Here is a 17,535-nt window from a genome sequence, read left to right on the forward strand (position 1 = left end):
ACCTAGCAATTTCATTTGAAATAAGAATCACTGCCTCATTAAAAATTAATTTTAAAAAATCTTCAGAAGTTCAAATTATTTAGTGAAAAAGAATGAAAGCATGACAGGGCCAGTTTTGTGTTTTAGTATTGTAGTTACTTTTATATGATTATCTGAATGTCAGTATTTTATTTGACTATCCCTAATACTAAAGGATAAGGTTCATATTTGTTTAATGTTTTCAGGATAGAGCCTAGCCCTGAGCCACTTGTAGGAACCTGACGTAGTTTACCACACTTTTACATGGATGTTTGGGTTCTGCAAGTTCTCTTCACCAGTTATTCTGGAACCGTTCTGAGAATTTGCTTTTCAAAGCTATCTTATGGCAAATCTTCTTTAGGTTGTTATACCTGCCCTAATTTAGGTGTTTTTTAAAAAAATACCTACATACACACACACATATATATACACACATTTATATACATATATGTATGTATACATACACATATACGTGTGTATATACATATACGTATATGTATGTATGTATACATATGTATATATGCATATTTAATTGTATATATGTATACATATCTATATAAGTATATATACACATGTATATATATACACATATATACACACACACACATATATGTATATAGATGCAGAGCTCACCTGTTCTTTCCCAGGGATACGTAAAATGTTTTCGTTTCAGCATCTCCAGCTTCCCAAATTGCTAAGTCGCCTTGAGATGGACAGTGATGGAAACTTACTGAGCTTTCCACCTCAGATTTGAAAGTGCCCCTCCCAAGTGCTCTTTAGCAGAAACATGTTCTCCAACCAGGCCCCTTGAAAGAATGTACTTCTCTTAAAGATTTTCAATTACTGCTCAAATAGTAATTATAAGCCTATGGACAAAGTAGAATTTTTAAACATATTTTTGGTCTATTCAGCTCTTGAGTGCTACATACTTGCTGCTTACAGACTTGCAGAATATTAGGAGCAGAATGGTAGGGCCTTATTAAGATAACACTAAAGCCTAGAGAAATTATGGGGCTCATCCAAAGTTGCACAGCTCATTAGTAGTAACACCATCTGGATTCTAGCCCTCCTAGAGAAATCTAGGGGTTCTATTAATAAGAGGCAATGTAGTGTGCTGGTTAAGGGCGTGGCCTCTGTGACCAGACTGCAAAAGTTCAAACTCTACTTTTACTACTTATCAGCTATGCAAACATAGATAAGTTACTTTTACCTAAGTTATCTCATCTGTAAAATAAGAATGTAAAAGACTATCTCTTAGGGTTGGCATGAGGATGAAAATGACATACAAAGTGATTAGAACAGTATCTGATACATAGTGAATGCCCTATAAGCTTAGTCATCATTATTATACATTGTTGCCTTTCAAAGGTAGTTTTCTAAAAACTCTGCAAGGTTTACAAATATCCGAGAACATTTGGTGTATTAAAATGTATTCTGCAGGCCGGGTGCGGTGGCTTATGCCTGTAATCCCAGCACTTTGGAAGGCTGAGGCAGGCGGATCACAAGGTCAGGAGTTCGAGACCAGCCTGGCCAATGTGATGAAACCCCATGTCTAAAAAAAAATACTAAAATTAGCTGGGCGCAGTGGTGTGAATCTGTAGTCCCAGCTACTCGGGAGGCTGAGGCAGGAGAATCGCTTGAACCTGGGAAGCGAAGGTTGCAATGAGCCGAGATCGCACTACTGCAATCCAGCCTAGGTGAGAGAGTGAGACTCTGTCTCAAAATAAATAAATGAATAAATAAAATAAAGTATTCTGCAATAACATCAGTATCCTAGAATTTTGCTGAAAAATGCATGTTGGTAAAGGCTAAATAGAGCGAACTAGGTCTACTGAATTTCATAGATTTATTATTTTAGGAAGGTGGTGGTGGCAAAAAGAGAGAACCAGGTTGGGTTCTGAATTCTTGGAAATTATAGAATTATTGTCTGAAGTTAACTGATAGTGATTCAACTTTTTTTTTTTTAAAAAAAGCAGTAACAAAATATGCAAATTGGAAGGGGAGGTAGTTATGGCTTTTGTTATTTTGTGGGTTTGGACTAGTTGGCTCTTTCTTCTATTTGCATGCTTTCTCTTCATTTCGATGCTTCATTGGATAAGACAATTGGCTTTCCTTTTTCTCATTTTCTTTGCTCTGCAGAGGTTACAGTTGAAGCTTCTTAAGTCATAATGTAGGGTTTCATATAGCTTTCAATTGTAGTCATTAAAATGCTTATGTTGAAACAACTAATGCCAGAATAATTCTGAATAAATTTATATTTTCTTTAATATTCTTATTTTCTTGCTACTCTAGGTTGTGAAACAGCTATTTTATTCCCAATGCGTTCCAAGAAGATTTTTGGAAGCGTGCATCCAGTGAGACCAATGAGGCTTGAATCTTTCACTGCCTGCATTTGGGTCAAAGCCACAGATGTATTAAACAAAACCATCCTGTTTTCCTATGGCACAAAGAGGAATCCATATGAAATCCAGCTGTATCTCAGCTACCAGTCCATAGTGTTTGTGGTGGGTGGAGAGGAGAACAAACTGGTTGCTGAAACCATGGTTTCCCTGGGAAGGTGGACCCACCTGTGTGGCACCTGGAATTCAGAGAAAGGGCTCACATCCTTGTGGGTAAATGGTGAACTGGTGGCTACCACTGTTGAGATGGCCACAGGTCACATTGTTCCTGAGGGAGGAATCCTGCAGATTGGCCAAGAAAAGAATGGCTGCTGTGTGGGTGGTGGCTTTGATGAAACATTAGCCTTCTCTGGGAGACTCACAGGTTTCAATATCTGGGATAGTGTTCTTAGCAATGAAAAGATAAGAGAGACTGGAGGAGCAGAGTCTTGTCACATCAGGGGGAATATTGTTGGATGGGGAGTCACAGAGATCCAGCCCCATGGAGGAGCTCAGTATGTTTCATAAGTGTTGTGAAACTCCACGTGAAGCCAAAGAAAGAAACTCACACTTAAAATATATGCCAGTTGGGAAGATCTGAAAACTCAATGCATAATAGGAACACTTGAGACTAATGAAGGAGAGAGTTGAGATCAATCTTTATTTGTACTGGCAAAATAGTGAATAAACAGTTGAAGGAAAGACATTGGAAAAAGCTTTTGAGGATAATGTTACTAGACTTTAATGGTGCTTTCAGTTTAATGCTGTGTCTCTGTCAGATAAACTCTCAAATAATTAAAAAGGACTGTATTGTTGAACAGAAGGACAATTGTTTTACTTTTCTTTGGTTAATTTTGTTTTGGCCAGAGATGAATTTTACATTGGAAGAATAACAAAATAAGATTTGTTGTCCACTGTTCATTGTTATTGGTGTGTACCTTATTACAAAAAAAGATGATGAAAACATATTTATACTACAAGGTGGCTTAACAACTATAAATGTAGTTTATGTGTTATAATCGAATGTCACTTTTTTGAGAAGATAGTCATATAAGTTATATTGTAAAAGGGATTTGTATTAATTTTATTAAGACTATTTTTGTAAAGCTGTACTATAAATAAAATATTTTATAAAACTAGCTCATGTCATTTAATTATAAATTTAAGAGATGTTTTGGAGCAAACTCATACTTTTCTCTTTTCATTTAAAGTAGGCAATTAGTTTTCAGATACTATTATGTAAACAGCATGGTTAATATTGTTAGGAATGAACAACTACAGACTTAAGTTTGGCTTCCCATAAATCATAAGCAAGAAATATTATCTCTACCAAGTCAATTCATCTCTGTGGGTTTTAGTTTTCTCAGCTGAGAAATCAAGGAATTGATGAAATAAGAATCTCTAGGACTCTTCCCACTTGACAATTCTAGGAGCTTATACAACAACTTTCTGTACTGTGTAACATAAAAACAAACACCAAACATGAATCATCACAGTTCCCCAGATACACATGATGCTTGCAAGACGTGGCTTAGGAATGTTATTTGGGAGACCTAAGAATCTTGAAAAGAACTCCTACCCTGAAAGCACACCCCATTCTCTTACTTACTCAGGAGGGAAAGGTCAAGCCCCTTCACACTGTGGACTGGGCAGTAACTTCCCCACCATGCTAGTATTCTCCTGTAGAGTCTATGTGAGGGCTGATAGAAGGGCCTCACAAAGCTGCTTCTGAAGTGTGGTGGACCCACAGTGATGATACGTCCTCCTAAAGATAGGGCATGGACAGTCACAGGACATTTCCTCTTCATGAGGTTTGGAGATAGGACCAGGAGTAATTTTGTAACTAACTAGCTAGGTGTCAGACAAGTTACATAATTCCTCTGGGTCTTCTCAGTAAAATGAGATGATTGGACTCAGTGCCTTTCAGCAATAAAATTCCATGAATCTAATAATTTTTGAGTATGTTCATCATATAAGTATAGCTTCATCCCATTTGTGAAACCCACAAAAGAGGCTAAGTCTCTAAGAAAATCACTTGTAGTTAGGGGCTGACAGGCCAGTCTCAGACTCTTGGAGATCACATAAGTCAAGGCTCTAGGCACACTGGGCACATGCAAAGTCCCTATCTAGCTATTGTCTATATGACTTGAACTCCCAGCTGGAAGAAGAAAAACTAGACCCAAAACTTATGCAGAAAATTAGGCATGATTTAAATTCCTTTACACGCGGCAACACGAATTATACATGTTTAAGTCATGCCAGATGTTGCAGGCCAAGATAAACGCAAACTCATATGCTGACAGAATGTAATGTAAGAAAACTTTTAATTTTTTAAAGTAATTACATGTTTATGGCAAAGAACAAACAAATAGAAGAAAATAAAATAATTCTTGGGTTAAAAAAATAGAAATTTCATCTGCTAGAGCAGTAAGTCTAGCTAGGAGTTCTATGGACTTCTAATTGTTCCCAAATATTCATTTTCTCTCTTTCTGTAAATGACAGAATCCTAGCTTTAGTGGCACATATGACCACTCAGAGTAAATTCTATATTTTTCAACGTTGCCTGCAGCTTGATGCAGCCATATAACTATGTTCTGACCAATGCTGAAACATTACATGTGATTATTTTCCTCCTTCTGTCTGATTGGAATATGGTAATGGGCTGAATTTCAGCAACCATCTTAGACCATGAAACTCCATGCAACAATACAGAAGAAGCATGGGTTTCTGATCATTGTGAAGCCATCTAGCCAGCCCTGGGCTGCCTGGGCTCACTGCAACCCCCACCTTCCAGGTTGAAGGTGAAATTTCATTCAGCAAATACTGAGGCATCACCGTATTACAGCATAGTAAAATAATTGTGCAAGATGACTCAAACTATTAGGAGGAAAGATTTCTTTTATGTGAGAGAAAAATATACTTTTGTCGTGTTTAATCTTTTAGTTGGTTGATCATTCAATCTAATTTTGATCCAGTAATTTTTATTTTAATTTAAAAAACTACAGCCAGGCAGGTGGCTCACACCTGTAATACCAGCACTTTGGGAGGCTGAGCCAGGCAGAGCACGAGGTCAGGAGATCGAGACCATCCTGGCCCACATGGTGAAACCCCGTCTCTACTAAAAATACAAAAAATGAGCCGGGCATGGTGGCACGCACCTGTAGTCCCAGCTACTCTGGAGGCTGAGGCAGGAGAATCACTTGAACCTGGAAGGTGGAGGTTGCAGTGAGCCAGATTGCGCTACTGCACTCCAGCCTGGCAACAGAGTGAGACTCTGTCTCAAAATAAATAAATAAATAAATTAGCTTGGTGTGGTGGCACGCGCCTGTAATCCCAGCTACTCTTGAACCCGGGAGGCGGAGACTTCAGTGAGCCAAGATCACACCACTGCACTCCAGCCTGGTAACAGAGTGAGACTCCATCTCCAAAAATAAAATAAAATAAAATAAATTAAAATAAAATAAAAAACAACTACACACTTTATTCTCTCTAAAACACCCATAACCTAAACTTGGAAAATACATTTTACAAATTCTCGGGAAGTTGGATATCTGACTTAAAAAACAACAACAACAACTAAGCAATAACATTTAATGAGTTTGAGAATATATAGGTGTTAGCAAAAGGAGGAAATAAGAAACGTGTAAAACTGAGATAAAATATCTAAAGAGAAGTATCAGCATGCTGGCTTATGTTAGCACATTGTCATACATTTTCATTCACCAAATATTGAGGCATCACCATATTACAGCATAGCAAAATAATTGTGCAAGATGACTCAGACTATTAGGAGGAAAGATGTGTGTGTAATAAATATATATTATATATAGATACATATATATATTATATATATACATATATATTATATATAGATACACACACATATATATAATAACATTATTTGTGTGTGTAGAGTGAGCAACTGTCCTGTTTTCCCTAAGACAGTCTCACCTTTAGCACTGAAAGTTCCATGTCCTGGGAAGCCCTCAGTCCCAGGCAAACTGGAACAGTTTTTCACTCGAGTATGTATGTAAGTATGTCCGGTAGAGCTAATTTTTTGGCAGAGATAATATATGAACTAAACACAGTTGATATATTTTCCTTGTCTATTACAATATAAATTGGCTTATAAGTATTAACACCTTTAAAATATATTCAGAACATTCTACTACCAAGTACATATTGTAGAATTGTAGAGCTTTCTATTTACAATTACTTGATTGACTTCACTTTAACGAAGAATTAGATTTGCAAACAAAAGAGAAATTATAGTTGATTTTTATTTCATTTCTTATCAAATCTTAGATTAGAAATCTCTTCCCTGAGTTTTACTAAGGACAAATGTTTCCAGAATTGTCTTTCAGCCACTTAAGAAATGTACTCCTAAAGTTAAAGTCTTGGTTAAAGTAATTGTATACGTTCATTGATGTATTCTTGGATTCAGTGAACATGAACACTTGTATCGTTGATCCTTGCATCAAGTTTTATAAATCTGGAGTGTAGAAGACAAGTTTGCTGGGCTTCGGGTCAGAAATCCAGTATTCAAATCCTGGCACTATGACCTACTAACTTAATAACTATAAGAAATCAGGCCTGTCAAGTAATCTCAATGAGTCTCAAATTAGTCAGGAAATTAGGGATAACAAGACTTGCCTACCTTGTTGAAAGGTTAGTAGCAGATAATTTCAAAAAAGTGCTTTCTAAACCATAAAGTTATATTGAAAATAAGATAGTTATCTTAAAAAAAAGTTTTTCCAAGTTGTTTTCAGTGGATTGAAACATAAATAAGCAAGCAAACAAAAATACAAACAAATAAATGAATGTAAGGATTACTTTCCATTGTGGGTAAGTCATTTTCAGAGTTCAGCACACAAATGTCCAAATCTAGGCAGGCCTTGTTCTACTTCACAGCAGCATCTACTGGCGAAGTCAAGAAGGTGCAAACTCTGACTTAGATCAGATCCAAGATTTGGTTAACAATTTAGAAGTCTTTTTCTGTTTTAAGACATCTCTGTTCCTTGATCCATATGTGCATTGTCTTTTCATATCTCTACATTTAATAGTTTTCTATGGGTATAAATATTCAGGTTGAATATTCTTAATAAGATTGCTTGGTAGCTTGTTTCCTAGAATATTTGATTAATAAATTCTTTCTCAACAACTTGTTTTATGGTGAACTTAAAAACCACTTCCTTTAAGAATAATTGTATCATGAAGTTTTAATGGTTAAGCATCTCCCTAGAGATTACAAAACTCCATGAGGGGATATGGTTCTGCTTCCAGTCTTTTTTTTTTTTTTTTTTTGAAATGGAGTCTCGCTCTGTCTCCCAGGCTGGAGTGGAGCGGCATGATCTTGGCTCACTGCAACCTCTGCCTCCCAGGTTTAAGTGATTCTTCTGCCTCAGCCTCCCAAGTAGCTGGGGCTACAGGCACGTGCCACCCCGCCTGGCTAATTTCTGCATTTTTAGTAGAGATGGTGTTTCAACATGTTGGCCAGGCCGGGCTCAAACTCCTGACAAAAAGTGATCTGCCCACCTCAGCCTCCCAAAGTGCTGGGATTACAGGCATGAGCCACAGTGCCCAGCCATTTTCTATCTCCATTTTTCTGAGACTGCTCACCAAGCAGTGGTTTGAAATTTGTCTCACACGGAGAAAAAATGAGCTGAATTTATCATAATTAACTAGACAGTATTTTCCAGGTTATTGCCAGCAAGTAAAAAAGGAATTTGGATTCTTGATGAGATAATGTTACATTTTCTTTCCAAAGACTTTCTACTTAAGTTTCCAATCATTTGAAGTCATTCTGTGACTTGTGCCAGAGGACCACGTAAAAGACATATTGATGGTGAGGCATATTTCTTTATTATGATCACTGATTCAGAAATGCGGAAAAAGTGACATTACTACTTTTAGATTAAATAGCAATGGTGTTCATTGCATCACGGAGTTTCAAATCAAAATTTTAAAAGGGCTTCCCTATAAACTCTCAGATAATCCACTGCAGTTATAGGGTCTTCAATAATATTTTCAGCTTTTTGAGTGAAAGATACGCTAACTTGCGCTGCACTAAGCATTGGTTGTGCTTTTATTTATCAGTACTGAAAAGACATTACAGACCATTTCCATACGGCAAAGAACAAGTTTGGAGACTTATTCGGGAGCACTGGAAAACAACTTTCTTTTTTAAAAAGGTTCTGATGTTACAAAACATCACATTTTACCCCTGGAACGATTTAAGCAGAAAACAAATTCATTGCCCAAGTGATATGGTCTGGCTGTGTCCCCACCCAAATCTCATCTTGAATTGTACTCCCATAATTCCCACGTTGTGGGAGGGACCCAGTGGGAGACACTTGACTCATGGGGGTGGTTCCCCCCATACTATTTTCATGGTAGTAAATAAGTCTCAGGAGATTTGATGGTTTTATAAGGGGTTTCAGCTTTTACTACCTCCTCATACTCTCTTACTGCCACCATGGAAGAAGTGCCTTTGACCTTCTGCCATGATTGTGAGGCCTCCCTAGCCACATGGAACTGTGAGTCCAACAAAGGTCTTTCTTTTGGAAATTGCCCAGTCTCAGGTACATCTTTATCAGCAGCATGAAAATGGACTAATACACCAAGTGACATCCTTATCTTATTTTTTAATTCAAGGGGAAACATTAATATTTCCCTAATAAGTGTAATTTTAGTTTAGTTGTTTAGTATTAATAGATACCTTTTATCAGAATAAGGATGCTCCCTTTTATTTCTTGTTTGCTGAGAGATTTTTAAAATTTTACTAAAGAAGAGACTTAGATTTGTTTTATGTATTTAGGTCTTTATTCCATCTGCTATTAATTTACGCATGTTGTGATGTGGACAATTTTCTCAAAACCATTTATTGAATAGTCTGTCCTTCTCTACTGTCAATATTCCCCTAGCACATATACAGTTTCCATATATGCATGGATTTGTTTCTTGCCTCTCTGTTCTATTCCATGGGTTATTTATCTATCTTACACTAGTGCTACACTGTCTTGATTATTATGATTTTATAATATATTGATATCTGGTAGGGAAATTACTGCCTCTTCCTCTCCCCCAACAATTCCCATCTTCTTCTCCTTCTGTGAAACTGTCTTGGCTATCTGTTCCACTTAATCTTGTAAATTTAAAAATCTGCTTGCCATCTTTCATGGAAACCTCTGTTGGTATTTTATCAAAATTTCACTAAATTTATTGAAAATTTACATCTTTGCCACATCAAACTCTCTCATCTGTGAACATGGTATATTTCTCCATTTTCTTATTTAATTGCTTTCAATACACTTTTATAGTTTTATTCTCAAAAGCTACATTTTCCTGTAAGTATTGTATATTTTTCTACTTTAATATTTTTAATATTATATTTTCAATTTATTATGACTAGTATGTAAGAAAACAAATAATTTCTCTAAATTGATCTCACTTCCAGCACTTTACTGAAACTTGTCTTATTTTGCCTGAAAACTGATTGGAGAATACTTACTTTTTTTTTTTTTTTATTGAGACAGGGGTTTGTTCTGTCACCCAGGCTGGAGCACAGTGGCACAATTACACCTCGCTGTAGCTTCAACCTCCTGGGCTCAAGCTATTTTCCCACTCCAGCCTCCAGAGTAGTTGAGACTACAGGTGCACACCACCAAGCCCAGAAAAATTCTTTGATTTTTAGTAGGAACGAGGTCTTGCTATGTTCCCCAGGCTGGTCTTGAACTCCTGAACTCAAGCAATCCTCTCACCTTGGCCTCCTAAAGTTCTGGGATTGCAGGTGTAAGCCACCACACCCAGCCAGAGTATTTAAATGTTCTATTATAGACAATCATCACATTTTTCTAGAGATAATTATTGTTTTGACCCTTCCTTTCTGATTGTTATAACTTTCATTTATTTTTCTTGTCTAGGCTAGGGCTTCTAGCGCCACAGTAAATAGAAGTAGATAGATTAGTATCCTCATCTCATTCCCGACTTTAAATGAATGCTTCTACTGTTTCACTATGTATATATATTTATATATAGTGCTCTATCATTATCTATCTATATATCTCCTCATAATCATGTTAAGAAATTTCTCCAAAATTACTATTTTTGAATTTTCTTTTCATGAACAAACAGGTACTGAATTTTATGAGTTATTTTTTACTAATCACATGATGTTTTTCCTCTTTAGTCTTTTGTAATGTGGAATTATATGGAATATTAAGCCATCCTGCGTTCGTGGGAGAAACTCAACTAGGTCATTATGCATTGGTATTGATATCACGGCTATACTAGCCCTGTAGAATAAGGTGGAGAATGTTTTTCTGTTTCGGTTATCTGGGAAAGTTTAAATGAGATTGTAATGATCTGCTCTTTGTATATTTGTTATAATTTTCCTGTAAAACTAAATTGGTATGTTTTTTATTTTTAATCCTTTGCATGTGAGTCGATTTTAAAATACTGACACAATTGTCTTATTTGGTATAGAGATACTCAAGTTTTCTATGCCCTTAACTTTTAAGTATGAATCAAGATAACATTCCAATTATACCTTTAATCCTTCCTCCAAGAAGTAAGATCTTTTACAATTACCACTTACTGGGAGAATTCAGAGAATACAAAACAGACAAAATAACTCTGAACAATTTGAATAAAATAAATGTGTACTTAAGTTTAATGTAAAAGTAAACATTACTTACATCTAACCATTAATAATAAGAGGTAGCAACAATTGACTTAGAACTATTGAAATATTTGCCTTCAGGGATAAACACATAGCCCATTGGACAAAGTCTCTCATGATTCACTCATAAGCATAAAAGAGCATTTGGTTTGAAATCAGGCACAGGATGCAAATGGACGCATATAGCACAATTGTTAAAAATATGATCAAGGAAATAATAGCAAACAAGTCTAACAGGCAAACACCCTGCCACAGCACAAGAGTCTCCTGGCCCCATCTGGTCAACTTTTTAATCAGTGTTTTAAAATGAAGACCAGAGTGGCTCTGCTTATAAAATTTATGAGATTTCAAATGTAAGTCAAGAGAAGTCAAAGATGTGATTGTGTGATTGACAAAGAAGTGAATTTGATTTTAGGTTACCTTAAGGAAAATACAGTATCAATAGGGAGGATAAATCCATTTTAGTCCTCATAGGCAAGCAAACCAGAGCACATGCTGAGGAGGGCAGCCAAGCAGAGCAGTGGTCTGGGTACACCTTGCAAATGGATGCAGAAACAAATCATCATTTGCTGAGTGAGCAAACTGAGATGGAAACTGTGAATGTTATGCCTGAGGAGGAAAAGAGGGAAGTGCAAAGGGAAGGAGTGGTGAGATATCAAAGTTGGAGCTAGTTTTTGAAAGTTTGTCATGTGAAAGAGGAACGAGGCTTTATTAGGCCCAAGAAAAGGGCCTGAGTCAAAAGTGAGAGGCCACAAGGGGAGAACTTCTAATTCAACAAAAGGAAGAAATATCTAGTACTCAGTTTTGTCCAGAGATAAAGTGGATTGTCACAGGAAACAGTGAGTGAGTTCCCTGGCAATAAAGGGATTCAAATATAGGAAGGCAAGTATGATTATCATCATCATAACCTTAGCTGATATTTATTGAAAGCTGACTATGTTTTGACATTATCTCATGTCATTGTCTCAACATTTATATGTACATAAGAGGAAACAGAGGCTAAGAAAATAAAAATACAACCCAGTATTTGGTGGTGCTAAGATTATATCGTGAAAGTAGCCTTTACAGTGAAATGGTCAGGGTTTGAATATTGCTTTTAACTTCTCTAAGCTTCAGCTTGCTCACTTACAAAATAGCATGTGGACATTTGTATTCTTTCATTCCCCACTATTCATTCACCTACTGTTGGCAACAGTCCTGGGTTTCTTTTGTGGATCTACTCCTCCTCTACTCCCAATCTATGTGGCTTTGCTGCAGCCGACTCCCATTCCCTGCTTTGAGGGTGGCTCATGACCTAAGCCTGACCAACTGAAGTACAGTATCCCCTGGAAATAATGATGGATTGGTTCAGAAATGTTCATGTGGCCTGTGTCAGATCAAAGAGAAAAAAGAGACTGGATGTGAACTTTCTTTTTCTTAATCGGTGTTCATGATGATGTGAGCTGGAAGATGCAGAGGCCTACACCAATCACGAAAGTAAAACCCATCCCGAGGAAGCAGGGCTGAGAATTGACCTTTGGGATACCACTGAACCCTGAATCAACCATCTGAGAAGTCTGGTATACTCATGGACTTTGCAGGGATGTGTGCCAAGGAGAGGTTGTTGTTGCTCCTCTTTCTCCTCCTCTTCCTTCTCCTTCTCCTCTTCCTTATCATCAAGTCATTTACATCTGTAGATTTCTGTCACCTAAAATACTACTAACTGGTAAAATGGCATAATAATAGGACTTCTTTTATGAGGTTCTTGTGGGTATTGAATGATATAATGGGTATAAATGGCTTAATACAACATCTGACATCAGAAATGCAGGCAGCAAATTTTAGCCATTGTAGCTATTATTAACGTTATTATAATTATTATCTTCATCATTGAATGGATGACCATTCAATATATTTTATAGAAGTAGAAATATGGGAAAATAAGCATTAGTGTACTGTAAGGCAAAGAAGACCTAAAGAGGAGAAAAACTATAAGTAATGAAAAAAGAAATCCCATGATGACTCCTCAGGCTGTTTGCTAGGGGATGTAAGACAAAGAATTGCAGAGCAGAAAACTTACTAATCAGAGACAGCAAGATCCCTTCTGCTTTGCAACTTAAAGTTTGACGGGCTTATGTGAGTGATAATGGAGTTTTACAGTCACATCAGTCTTGAAACTCCAAACCCTGAAATATGTAGCCCCAAACTTTTATAGGTCAAATTACCATTCATTTTATGATAATTTTCATAGTGCCAGATCAAATAAACCAAATTGTTTATTTCAAATGCTTGCAGTGAATTTAGAAAGTGTACTTCATGTTTCAAAGATTTCGTTGTCATCGAAAAAGGATTTTTTAAAAACCCATAGATGAGCTAAGTTCTTGGCACCAATAAAGGGCTAATTCATTTTTTTTTTTTCATAAATCTGTTACTTGCAAGTCTGACTATCATGTTTTTAAAATGTGTGGTGTGCATAAATGTTTTAAATTCCTATAAAATCTGTTTCAAAAATGTAGCCAAGGTGTTGAAAAAAACAGAATTGCTTTTCTGGGCTTTAAGCAAATTTAATATTACATAAAAAGTGAAACTGGTGATTTAATCCTGTGGCCAAAAGAAATTGGAAATGAAAATACTGACTAGTATTATTAATGACAAGAGGGAAGCACATGTTGAGTGATAAACTTCCACTGTCATGCTGGAGTTCAGACATACCTAGCAGACCATTGGAGTGGCTGGTCAGAAGTCTTGGAATGGTACTAAGAACCCACCTTAGGAATGTCTGGTACGATGAACTTAAGTTAGGAACAAAACTTTAGTTCTTGGAAGGAAATAGGCATTTTGAGAATTAAAGTATTAATTTGTTGGTAACCACAATTCCTGGGTGAATAGTTGAGCCCAGGGGAAGGAAAGACAGCTTTAGATAAAACAATAATCTATTTAATTTTAGTTTTTCAACTTTTAGAGTCAAGGAAACATGTGCAGGTTTCTTAAAGGCTGTATTGCATGATGCTGAGGTTTGGGGTACAACTGAACCTATCACACAGGTAGTGAGCACAGTACCCAATAAGTAGTTTTTTTATCCTTGCTCCCCACTTCCTAGCCCACTTTCAGTACCCCAGTGTCTATCATTCCTATCTTTATGTCCACATGTACCCAATGATTAGTTCCCACTTATAAGTGAGAACATGTGGTGTCTGGTTTCTGCATTAATTCACTTAGGATAATGGCCTCTAGCTGCATCTATGTTGCTGCAAAGGACATGATTTTGTTCTTATTTATGGTAGCATAGTATTCCTTTGTGTATACGTACCACATTTTCTTCATCCAATCCACTGTTGATGGGCACCTAGGTTAATTCCATGTCTTTGCTATTGTAAATAGTGTTGCAATGAAGATATGAGTGCATGTGTCTTTTTGGTAGAAGGATTTATTTTCCTTTGGGTATATATATCCAGTAGTGGAATTGCTGGGTCAAATAATAGTTCTATTTTAACTTCTTTGAGAAATCGCCAAACTACTTTTCACAGTGGCTGAACTAATGGGCACTCCCACAAATAGTGCATAAGCATTCTCTTTTCTCCGCAGCCTTGCCAACATCTATTGTTTTTTTTGAATTTTTAGTAATAGCTATTCTGACTGGTATGAGATGGTATCTCACTGTGATTTTGATTTGCATTTCTCTGATGATTAGTGATGTGGAGCATGTTTTCCTATATTTGTTGGCTGCTTTTATGCCTTCTTTTGAGAAGTGTCTGTTCAGGTCCTTTGCCCCCTTTTTTTCTTTAAGTTCAGGGGTATGTGCGCAGTTTTTTTATATAGGTAAACTTGTGTTATGCGGGTTTGTTGTACAGATTATTTTGTTACCCAGGTATTAAGCCCAGTACCCATTAGTTACTTTTCTTGATCCTCTCCCTCCTCTCACCCTTCACCCTCCAATAGGCCCCAGTATCTTTTGTTCCTCTCTATGTTTCCAGGTATTGTCATAATTTAGCTCCCACTTGTAAGTGACAACACGTGGTATCTGGTTTCCTGTTCCTGTGTTAGCTTGCTAAGGATAATGGCCTCTGGCTCCATCCACATTCCTGCAAAGGACATGATCTTGTTCTTTTTTAATGACTGCATAGTTTTCCATGGTGTATAGGTATCACATTTTCTTTAGCCAGTCTATGATTGATGGTCATTTTAGGTTGATTCTATGTTTTTGCTATCGTGAATAGTGCTGCAATGAACATATGTGTGCATGTGTCTTTATGATGGAACAATTTATATTTCTTTGGGTATATACCCAGTAATGGGATTGCTGAATTGAATGGTAGTTCTGTTTTTAGGTTTTTGAGGACCAATCACCACCAACAGTGTATAAGCATTCCTTTTTCTCCACAACCTTGCCAACATCTGTTATTTTTAAATAATACACTGGTGTGAGATGGTCTCTCATTGTGGTTTTGATTTGCAATTCACTAATGATCAGTAATGTTGAGCTTTTTTCATGATTGTTGACTGCATGTATGTCTTCTTTTGAAATGTGTCTTTTCATGTCCTTTGCCCACTTTGTAATTTTTTTCTTGTAAATTTCTTTAAGTTTCTTATAGATGTTGGACATTAGACCTTTGTCAGATGCATACTTTGCAAATATTTCCTTTCATCCTCTAGATTATTTATTCACTCTATTGATAGTTTCTTTTGCTGTGCAGAAGCTCTTCAGTTTAATTAGATCCTATTTGTCAATTTTTGCTTTTGTTGTAGTTGCTTTTGTTGCAATTGCTTTTGGTATCTTCTTCATGAGATTTTTGCGCATTCCTATGTCCAGAATGGTGTTGCCTAGGTTGTCTTCCAGCGTTTTTGTAGTTTTGGGTTTTAAATTTAAGTATTTAATCTTAAGTTAATCTTTGTATGTAGTATAAGGAAGGGGTCCAGTTTTAATCTTCTGCATATGACTAGGCAGTTATCCCAGCACCATTTATTGAATAGGTAGTCCTTTCCCTGTTGCTTGCTTTGTCAGCTTTTTCAGAGATTAGATAGTTGTAGGTGTGTAGCCTTACTTCTGTGTTCTCTGTTATGTTTTATTGGTCTATGTGTGTGTGTTTGCACCCGTACCATGCTGTTTTGCTTACTGGATCCCTATTTGAAGTCAGTTTGAAGTCAGATAGTGTGATGCCTCCAGGTTTGTTCTTTTTGCTTAGGATTGCCTTGGCTATTCAGTCTCTTTTTTGATTCCATATGAATTTTAAAATATTTTTTCTAGTTCTGTGATGAAAGTTATTAGTAGTTTAATAGGAATAGTATTGAATCTATAAATTGCTTTGGGCAGCATGGCCATTCTAATATTGTTTCTTCCTATCCATGAGTATAGAATATTTTTCCATTTGTTTCTGTCATCTCTGACTTCTTTGAGGAGAGTTTTGTAGTTCTCCTTATAGAGATCTTTCATCTCCCTGGTTAGCTGGACTCCTAGGTATTTTATCTGTGTGTGTGTGTGGCACTTGTAAATGGGATTGCATTACTGATTTGGTTCTCAGCTTGGCTACTGGTGTTGTGTGGGAGTGCTAGTGATTTTTGTACATTGATTTTTGTATCCTGAGACTTTGCTGAAGTTGTTTATCAGCTTAAGGAGCTTTTGGGCTGAAACTATGGCATTTTCTAGATATAGGATCATGTCATCTGCAAATAGGGATAGTTTGACTTCCTCTCTTCCTATTTGGATGTGCTATATTTCTTTCTCTTTTCCATTACTATGGTGAATAGGAGTGGTGAGAGAGGGCGTCCTTGTCTTGTGTCAGTTTTCAGTGGTAATGTTTCCAGCTTTTGCCCATTCAGTATGATGTTGCCTGTGGGTTTGCCATTGATGGCTCTTACTATTTTGAGGTATCCTTCTTCAAGGATAACCTAGATTATTGGAAGTTCTTAACATAGAGAGGTGTTGAATTTTATCAAAAGCCTTATCTGCATCTATTGGTTTTTGTCTTTAGTTCTGTTTATGTGATGAATCACATTTATTGATTTGCATATGTTCAACCAACCTTGCATCCCAGGGATAAAGCCTACTTGATCATGGTCGATAAGCTTTTTGATGTGCTGCTGGATTTGTTTTGCCAGTATTTTATTGAGAATTTTTGCATCAATGTTCAAGGATATTGGCTTCAAGTTTTCTTTTTATGTTGTGTCTCTACCAGATTTTGCTATTAGGATGATGCTGGCCTTATAGAATGAGTTAGGGAGGATTCTTTCTCCCTCAATTTTGGTGCCAGCTCCTCTTTGTACATCTGGTAGAATTCAACTGTGAATCTGTCTGGTCCTGGACTTATTGTGATTGGTAGGCTATTTATTACTGATTCAATTTCAGAGCTCATTATTGGTCTGTTCAGGGACTCAATCTCTTACTGGTTAGGTCTTAAGGGTGTATGTGCCCAGGAATTTACTAATTTCCTCTAGATTTTCTAGTTTGTGTGTATAGAGGTGTTCATAATATCTTCTGATGGT

The 17,535-nt window shown here is 36.6% G+C and overlaps 2 protein-coding genes across 4 annotated transcripts in view; one reads left to right on the forward strand and one right to left on the reverse strand.

Moving 5' to 3' along the window:
* Positions 1-3,535, forward strand: part of PTX3 (pentraxin 3, long) — a 6,625-nt gene extending 3,090 nt beyond the window's left edge. Inside the window, exon 3 of the mRNA XM_011959031.1 lies at positions 2,311-3,535. Coding sequence (XP_011814421.1) covers positions 2,311-2,924 — 614 coding nt within the window. The 3' untranslated portion in view covers positions 2,925-3,535. The remainder of the gene's footprint in view (positions 1-2,310) is intronic.
* The window catches only part of VEPH1 (ventricular zone expressed PH domain-containing 1), a 236,175-nt gene that overhangs the window by 172,932 nt on the left and 45,708 nt on the right, over positions 1-17,535 (reverse strand). The window lies entirely within an intron of this gene.

This window comes from Colobus angolensis, unplaced genomic scaffold, assembly GCF_000951035.1.
Source record: "Colobus angolensis palliatus isolate OR3802 unplaced genomic scaffold, Cang.pa_1.0 Scaffold48, whole genome shotgun sequence".
Classification (NCBI taxonomy): Eukaryota; Metazoa; Chordata; class Mammalia; order Primates; family Cercopithecidae; genus Colobus; species Colobus angolensis.